Below are 9345 nucleotides of genomic sequence, written 5' to 3'. Positions count from 1 at the left end.
TCCTCTTCCTAAACTCATGGAACTTTGTTTTCACTGAGCCTAGAGATGTTAACACCACTTGCAAAATGTCCAGGAAGAAGGATTTAGAATGTGGATAGTGAGCACCCATATCAGCTAAACAGCTCGGAGGCACTCTGCCCCCTGGTGGACTCTCCGGGGTGAGATTTGAAGAAAGTTGCGAAGCTTCACTTCTCATACTCTTCCCCTTTTTCTTCTAAAACTCAGGAAGGTGTCCAGGTTGAAGCCTTTTGCCACCTCCACTTACATACTCATTTGAATCAACAATTTCCTTTTATATAATTTTAAAATGCTCAGCTACCTAATCAGCCCTTCATATCTAAAATAAAAACCACTTTCATCATTATTGGTTATCATGGCTTTATGTGGATTTAAAATTTGAAAATGAGGTGCTGAGAAAAGATGTGGATATGGCCAAGGACTTTGGATTTTGGGAAGACATCCATAAGTCTCTAGACAAGGAAGAGGAGGGGAAAGAGAATTTAAAAGTGAATAAGATGGTGTTATAGGAAACTAAATATTTGGCCATTTCTTCTTAGCCATTAGAGACACTGTAAACCATCTCTTGTGCTCCCTTGTATCCCTTGGGCTGAATGTCACCAGCTGAGTCAGATAATTATAAAAGACTACAAATCTCAGTCACTTCTAGTTTAGCCAAGTTCTTTCCATTCAGGCTACTTTGGTGTTTCCCAATCCATCCTTTCCCAAAGAGCCCTGCTTTCCTATGCTACAGGTACCCTACATCCATAAAAAAAGCATTGAGAAATAATGGATAAGAGGAAATACTATCTCTGAATTAAAAAAAAAAAATCAGGCATCTTGATAGGGGCTTTGCATGTATAGGCAGTAAGCCTTGGCAACAGCTTGTGAGTAGATGATATTTTGGAAAGAGAACCATACAGTTCTAACATACTTCATTTGTAATTAAAAACTGGGACTTTCCGATTCCAAAAGCTATCCTTCTGTGTACTTTACTGGCCTTCATTTAAGTCAGTCTCTGACTCTTAGGTCTTACCCAAGTCTACTTCTAACTCAGATCTTTTTTTTCCTCACTTTGTATTTTAAGCATCATACAAGTATCTTGGAATCTCACTACCTAGCCTTGAAAATGCTGGTCTGGAAAATGCTGGTCTGGAAAACACTGTGACAGAGGATATGACTTACCCTCTTTGCAGGCAGGATGTGAAAACACTTTCTGTTTAATTCCTTTTAAAATCTTCACACAGAAGCACACTAAATCCCCAAGTTACCACAGCACATATTAGTCTGTCCATGGTCTCAGTTATTATCAGTCATTCTCTCAGGAAGTTTCAACCTTCTAAATACAATCCCAGAATCCAATAAACTAACAACTATTCAATGATTTGTAGAACACAAAAAGGACTTTTATTTCATTATTTTCCCAAATTTCATTTTTAGTTGTACATTTGCTGAAAGGTGGAATACCAAAGGCAATTTTCAGTCACAGCAACTCCATTGAATACACATAATCTGAGATTTGACTGAGTGAATTATAGTCTTCTCAGGGTTTCCTGGTTAAAGAAGACAAAAACTAAGGTAATAGAGAGGAAAAGTGACAAATATTGTTCAGTAGGAAATTTGTTGAACTCAATAAACATTCATTCATGGGTGCAGTGTCCATTTTTAAAAAGGAAACTCTAAAATTCCTAGAAATACAAGACAATATTGGTATTTTTAGATGAGTATACATTCATATATCTGTGTGAAATTTTGTGCAATTAAACAATATGGAAAATGTTGTTACCACAATCAATGAAAATATATTTTCATTTCTATGTAAGTTAAACATTTCCATCTCCCATTGTATGTTCTGCAGAAAAGCCATGTGTCTAGTTTATGAAATAAACTATGCTATAGGCAATAGTAACTGAAAAAGAGTTTAACAGTCTTAACTGCATACCCCTGGGATGAATAATACACTTTGCATAATCATGTGCAATGCTGGATGATGATTCTAGATCTCTTATAACTACAAGGGTTTGCAAGCTTCTACTTGATACAGTATGCCCCAAATCCAGTCAATTCAGTCAAATAGTCAAGCAATAATTAAGGTGGGTAATTTACAAAATGGCAAATAGCCCCTTTGACTAAATTGACCTTGTTTTGTTAATATGAGTACACAATCATTGCAGGTGCCCTATAAAGAAATCATTTGTAAGTAGCTATTTGTTTCAATTAATTTTTCCCCCCTAAGGCTCTTAGAAGTTGACTTAATTACCTCTTAGGCCCCAAGAAAACACAGCTGCATAAACAAAAGACCAACATATTAATAACACAAAAACAAATACCATGCTCTATGTACATTCCTCCATGGGAGAAATGTCACAAAAAGCAAACAAATTAACCTGGGGGATCCAGCAAAAGTATAGGATTATCCAATGCCTAAAATTTTATCTTACTCCAGTGACAGGTAGAATGTTGATAAACTTTCCTTTCTTACTTAGCTTCATGTGAACTTTTGAATGCTATATTTTCCAGAGTCATTACCCAAAGCAAAGGTCTGTGCATTAGGCAAGCACTGTACTTCAGCTCAATACATATATTGTCTGATGATCTGGACTGGGGAGCTTCAAGCAGAGAGTGCATCCATTTTAAAGACAACTCGCTACTGCAGATAAATCATATCAACTGCAGAAATCTCTCTGAAGAATGGGGTATGAATCTTTGGCATATTAAATACTCCATGTATACATTTTTTCCATGCAGTTGATCCTTTAGGAATACTTCTGCTTATTAAGATAATGCATTTTTTTTTTCACCTTTTAAAGTGTGGCTTCACTCTGCAGTGGGAAGCCCTCATAATGAATTTGAAATAATTAAGTCAAAACTTGGGGGAAAAAAGATACATTTAAAGTATTCCTAATATTATATTCATTGAGGCCAGGTCAGTAACAAATTTCTAAGGTTCAAAGGCTTTCCAGTTTCCTGATTATTTGGTAAATCTGAGGTTTGGTTCTGTATATTATAAAGAAAACAGGCTCAATTTCAACCTCTCAAAGCTTTTCAAAATTTCTTGCATTTTATTTTCTAATAATCCTTGTTCCTATCCAAACTTTAATATCAAGAAAAATGAAACAAATTTCTTTCTCCTACCCCAATACAGTTTTTAGGGCTCTTGCTGCATTTTAAATATTTCTGGAGAAGAAAACTAGTTCTCTTGATTACTGTATATGTTCGCACACGAAGGAATCACAGATGGGGAGGAGAGTGCAAATGACTATCAGAAAAATGTCTCATGCATTTTAAGATTTTTTTTACAAGTCAAAATATACATCCTCCTATTGCCCCCCTCATTCCTTAACTGTATAAGAACATTCCTATTTCATTAGTATCCTTTACATTTCATCTAGTTGGAAAAAGAATAGAGATACTTTTCTTTTCAAGGAGCACTATATATCTAATACTAATCGGTTTAACCGACTGCATTAATAAGACATAGAGCAGCACTTCGGGCTGAGTCACCCATCATACCCTTCATTTATGGGGATTTAAATGTGTAAAATGATAAGCACATGGAAATCAGGAAGAAAAATAATCTGCAGACTTTGGCACTAGCACACAAAATATTTTGTTTGAGTTGTTAGAATTGTAGTTTGACAATTGCTAAACAAGGATTTTAAAAATTAGAAATCTGCAGAAAACAATCATAGGTGTTGATTCTCAGTGTAACGCTCCCATCTCCCACTCCCACCCGCCTGCCCCATATAGTTTCAATTATAATAAAAATAGAGATCTTAGCATCAGAATTCTGCTGTTAACTCTTCAAGGTTCTCTGCACCATCCAAGACACATTTAGGGTTTGAAGCACCAAATCCACAAGTTTCTCCAACCAAGTTTAAATAAACAAAAACTGAAGACTGAAGAATGCCAAAGTAACTGTTCTTAAATTAAGTTGTAACACAATGTTCTCCCCAAAACACAGGGTATTAAGTGTCTAGTTCAAGTCCTGCCAGGCTGTTTGTAGATCTGTCTCAGACAGGCTTCAGACAACAGCTACAAGTATCACTGGCTTTAGAGGGCATCATCCGTGATACTAAAGCAGGGCAGGGATCACCTATCCATCATCAATTTTTAAAAGTTGTAAACCCCTTTGTGATTGGCTGCCGCAGGATCATGCTGAGCCCAAGGTTTGAGGGGAGGAGGAGAACCTTCTCCTCAGCAGGGAAGCTCTACATTTAGTTTGAACAGTTCTCCTTTCAGAGCTCTCTCTCAGGGCTGTCCTGGCTTCTCAGGATCCATTGCCCTTTCCCGAAAAGAGAGCCTTGTTCTGACCCAGTAACAGCGAAAGAAGATTCCACCTACCTGTGGAAAGACCCAATTTGATCCCCAAAGGCCGCTTAGGCGACCCCACTGCAATTGGCAAGTCAACTTGTGCACTTAAAACGTATCAGTTTATGGAAGGCTTGTTTGAAGTCCTCATTGGACATGGTATAGATGATGGGATTGATGAGGGAATTTAGATAGCCTAGCCACGTGAAGAAGTCAAAGATGGCCAGGTGGAACCAGCAGGCATCCTTGCAGATAGGCATCACCAGAGAGATGATGAAGAAGGGCAGCCAACACACAATAAAAGCTCCCAAAATTATCCCCAGGGTCTTGGTGGCTTTGCGCTCTCTAGCGGCCATGAGTTTCTTCTTTTCCAGCAAGGCGTCGGAGACTCGCACTTTGACTTGGTTTACATACACGGGAGACCCAGATTCGCTGGGCACTTCGGGAGCCCGCGAGTTAATGGAGGTGACGGAGGACGTGGACCCAGGGGAGTCCGTTATCAGTTGGGCTCTGGTTAAGCGCTTGCCAGTCTTGTTGGGCGTCTGTTTCAAAATCCGCGAGCGGGCTTCCACGTAGATGCGGCCGTAGAGGGCGATGAGGAGCAGGGTGGGTAAGTAGAAAGCACCCACCGTGGAGTAGACCGTGTAGAGGACGTGGTCGGTGTTCACTAAGCAGTCCAACACTTCTTCCTCGGCTTTGGCCTGGCGCCAGAAGAAGGGCGGCAGAGAGATAGAGATGGAGAAGACCCACACCAACGTGATCATGACAGCCGCCCTTTTGGGAGTCCTTTTAGCCGAATACTCCACTGCGTCCGTGATGGCCCAGTAGCGGTCCAGGGCGATGACACAGAGATGCATGATGGAAGCAGTGCAACAGGTGATGTCCGACGACAGCCAGAAGTCGCAGACCACCTGACCCAGTGTCCAGCGGCCCGTGACCGTGTACATAGTGCTGATGGGCATCACCAGGATGGAAACCAGCAGGTCGGTGACTGCCAGTGAGGCTATCAGATAGTTAGCCGGGGTGTGCAGCTTCCGGGTCCGATACACTGTGGCGATCACAAAGGCGTTGGAGAGCGTGGTGGCCAAGGTGATGAGCGCCAGCAGCACAACCAGTAGTACTTTCCAGGGTAGGGCAATGGAGTCCTGGTAAATGTAGCTCTCGGCGCTGCAGTTGTGGGAGGGAGCAGCGGAGAGGTTGGATTGGGGTACCCCGATTTGGGAGCCCGTGGGCGGCGGCTGGGCGCACTGAGCACCCGGTTCCTCCATGGCTCTCCTGGCCTCAGCTCTGGAGCGCAGCTCTTGGGCATGGAGTGGACCAGGAGGACAGTAGAAGACGGAAGGACCATGGAGACCACAGGTTGGTCTCGCCTTGCAAGTCAGTTCCGTGGGTTCCTCTGTAACTCCTCCGCCCAGGTTCCCAGCTGAAACTAGAGGTCACCAGCGCGGCAGGCAAGCAAGCGGGCGCGTCCCCTGCACTTCCAGTGCGCCTAGCGCTGCCTCTGCGTCTCTGATTGCTCCTCTCCACGCCTGGTCCTAGCCCTACTATCTAAACAACTGACCCACCCAGCCCAGCTCAGGTCTGGCTCTCTGGAGATATACAGTGGAGAGGAGAGAGGTATTGCTTGAGTATGGGGGCTTGGGTCAAGTGGGATCTCTTACCCTATTGCTCAGGGCTCAGCATCTCCTAACCTGGGCGCTCCTGGATCTGCACACTCCGCCCGCAGGAGTTTCCTAGCTGTAGAGACCAAAGCTTGCAGGCCAGCCAAGAGTCTCGGTCTTGCATTCCCGACCCCCGCCCCAAGCTGGGGCACTTTGCTGCGGCGTTTGCAGCCGCCAGAGCTGGGTGGGGTGAAGTCTGGGAGCCGCGCTCCGCGGCGCCTTGCGCTGTAGCTGCCCTCCCTCTCTTTTCACGCGCTGACCAGTCGGGCGAGCTGCCCCGCGGAGACCGGGCCGCAAGAGGGGGGATTCGGGGGCTGGAGCTGTGGCTGTGGGCGTCGTGCCGCCGCTGCCACCACCACCTTGGTTTCACCAGCACCGCTGGGAGCCATGCCGCTGGGCGCACGGGTCTGGGGGACCTGGAGCCACACACCGGGAAGGGGTAGGTATCTAAGAGAGGTGGAGGGACCCGGCGAGCGCCAGCCGGGCAGAAGCGTGTGAGCGGCAGAGCAGATGGGCTCCTTTTATAGAGTCCGGGTCCGGTCCGCCCGAGCCGTGCAACTCGTGAGGCGCAGCGAGTGCGGACGCCTGCTCCACATCACCTTCCCTGTTTCTCTCTCCCTCCCTCTTTTCCTCCCGCCCAGTTCCCTTCCCGGCCAAACAAGCTCCCGCCGGGTCCTACTGCCCTCTCTCCCCTTTTCCCATTCCTTATCCCCTTTCCCCATTCCTTATCCCCTCTTCGGATCCTGACACTGCTAGTCTCAGTTCTGGCCAGGAAGGAGGATAGGGGCGTCTTCTTCTCTGGGCGGGGTTTGTAGCCTGCCTCGAGTTTCGACACAGAGACCTAAACCCTTAGATGCGGTCACGGGCTTTGTCCTGGTGTCCCAGACTAGGTTTCCTCCTGCGCCCCCTTTCCTTCATTCCTGGATGCCGGTGCTTGATGGAGCAAGCCCCAGTCTCCGACCTCTCCACTCTGGAATCTACTGAGCGCCACACCCAGGTTAGAAGGAGGTGCCAGTAATACATACCGCCTTAGAAGGAAACGGTCAATATGTGCGTTTTATACTTAGGGCTTCAAGTCATCCTTAACTCCTGGTAAATTAAAAACTGATTTTTCATAACTAGGTTTAGAAATTTGTGCTTGTCATTCAATTCCTTTCCTTTAACTTTGTGAGTCAACAGCGAGGGCTAGAGGCTGTCTACAAAAATGTAAAAGTATCACAAACAGAAGCCAACTGTATGTGAAATTAAACCTTCCGCTCCACCCTCATACTCCAAGCCTCTCCGCAGTTCAGTGCTCTGGATAACTGTTCCCCTTGAGCATGTTCTTTCCTACAGCCCTCCTAGAAAGGAGGTCATAGAATTCAAGAAAAAATGGGCTCTGGAGCTGTGGCCATCAGCATCATCAGTATGCCTCTCTGCCCTCAGAAAATACAACGGAACATAGCCATAGGCAACAGCAAGCTATAGAAGTACTTTAGATTCCATTAACAGACCTAATTCCCTGCCCTCAGTTTCCCCTCCAATCTCAACAGAAACAAATGCATTGCGGCTATACAAATCTGAAAGTTTAAAGGAAAGCACCAGAAAAGACAATTATTTTCAGTCCTGAGAAATAAGTAATCCCCACTACGAATTTCTAGACCCCTAAATGTTTGACATGTCCAATATATTTAATAAAAACCACATTGTAATTGAATTTATCAGGTTAGATGCAAGCATATTTTAAAGAGAATCAGTCTCGGAGTCAAATATTATGTGATTAATCCATTGAGTTTTGGAAGAAGAATAATTGAGATCCTTTGCACAAAGGACCTTTTCTTTCTTTCTTTCCGTTTTACTCCCCCCACTTTTGGAAATGGAGTCTCACAATGTTATCTAGGCTGACCTAGAAGGACTGAGCTCAAGAGATTTTCCCGCCTCAGCTTCTGAAGTAGTTGAGATTATACACATGCACTGCTGTGCTGGCTAAGAAGAGCTTTTACCCAAGGTGACCCAGCCCAAACCCAAGTTCCCTTAATTCTCGGCTCTCTAAGCCAGGCAGGTGTCAAAACAATAAAACGTCTAGTCTATGCAGGATATTTTTCTAGGCACTAGGAGTATGGATGCCAATAGGGTAGAGGCAGATCCAGGTTTCCAGCAGCTTGCATTCTAGGAGAGGCTGGCAATAAACACATGAACAAGTAAATAATTTATATAATTTAAAGTAGTGTCACGCGATATGAAGAAAATAAAACATCCAGGCATTGAGAGTGTACTCCTTTAAGGAGGAAGCTCTCCTGACGTCCTCTTGACACGGGTTGGGCTGCAGTAGCTGTGTCCCGGTCTCTGGTGCCCGGCACTTCTCCAGCATCGTAAGCTTACACCAATTTTCAGGGGTCCTCCCCAACCGCACATTCCATTCCTGCACAGCAGTGTCCTTACTTAATTGTTTTGCAAACTGCCGTGCTCCCTTAGAAACCAGGGAAGGAAGCAAAACAAGCGCACTGAAACCACTAGGTGGGGGCGTTGGCCAGGATCGAGCGAGTATGTGGTTGCGGGTGGGTGTGTGCTAGGAAACTATTTTCCTTCTATCTTAGGGGAACTAGGAAAGACTTGAAAAACCCATTGAAGGGATGGGAAACGGAGGTGGGGGTGGAAAGGAATGCTACCAGTTGCGGGCAGCCTTTCCTTTTTTAAAATTTCTGCTTCAAGAGCTTGGGAAGGAGAAAACCACTTGTTCTCTTTGGGGTTTGCCTTTAGCGATAGGAGGACCTGTGGCATTCTCCATCCTTGCTTCTGAGTCCCAAGCCCTGAGCAGAATATGCTACTTCTGGGGGAAGTTTGATTTTAGCCTCTTCTGTTAAGAGTTGTACTAACACTGTCGCCGCAAAGAAGAAATTTTGGCAGAGTTCACTGGAGAACCACATTTCATTAACCTGGCTTCTGAATTTCACTCATTCCTTTAGCGCTTTTAAACATAAAACGTAGATGTTCGCACATGAGAGAACATGGGTGAAACAGAGGACCCTTAAAGGCGTTCGTGCCCGCATTGCTTCTGCGGAGGACCCGCCCCTGACCACTGTCCTTGAGCCCGGTTCACGTGCCCGCTCCGCAGTACCCAGCGGCGCCAACAGGAACCTTTCAAGTTTGCAGTAAATTCCGCGGATACAGTCTCAGTAAGAGGGGGAAGGGGGGAAGGAGGCTAAAAAGGATCCAGATAGAGTACCAGAGCTCAGCAAATTTAACTGGGTGGGGCTGAGGTTGCAGCTTAGTAAGATAGAGTATCAGTTTAGCATTTATGAGGCCCTGGATTCAATTCCCAGTACGAAGGAGAAGAAAAAGGGGGGAAGAAAAAGCCATTTTGGGGGGGACGTGGGGGGAAGAGAATTAAAGTGCT

The 9345-nt window shown here is 45.1% G+C and overlaps 1 protein-coding gene across 1 annotated transcript; it reads right to left on the bottom strand.

Moving 5' to 3' along the window:
- Positions 1 to 1386: 1386 nt before the first annotated feature.
- HTR1B (5-hydroxytryptamine receptor 1B) lies at positions 1387 to 8400 on the bottom strand. Its single transcript, XM_079148296.1, has one exon. The coding sequence runs from the start codon at positions 5574 to 5576 to the stop codon at positions 4404 to 4406; it is 1173 nt and encodes a 390-aa protein (XP_079004422.1). The 5' UTR covers positions 5577 to 8400; the 3' UTR covers positions 1387 to 4403.
- Positions 8401 to 9345: the final 945 nt, after the last annotated feature.

This window comes from Sciurus vulgaris (genome assembly GCF_902686455.1).
Source record: "Sciurus vulgaris genome assembly, chromosome: 7".
Taxonomy (NCBI): domain Eukaryota; kingdom Metazoa; phylum Chordata; class Mammalia; order Rodentia; family Sciuridae; genus Sciurus; species Sciurus vulgaris.
The sequence above is the reverse complement of the archived record's forward strand: the minus strand, read 5'-3'. Positions and strand labels throughout refer to the sequence as shown.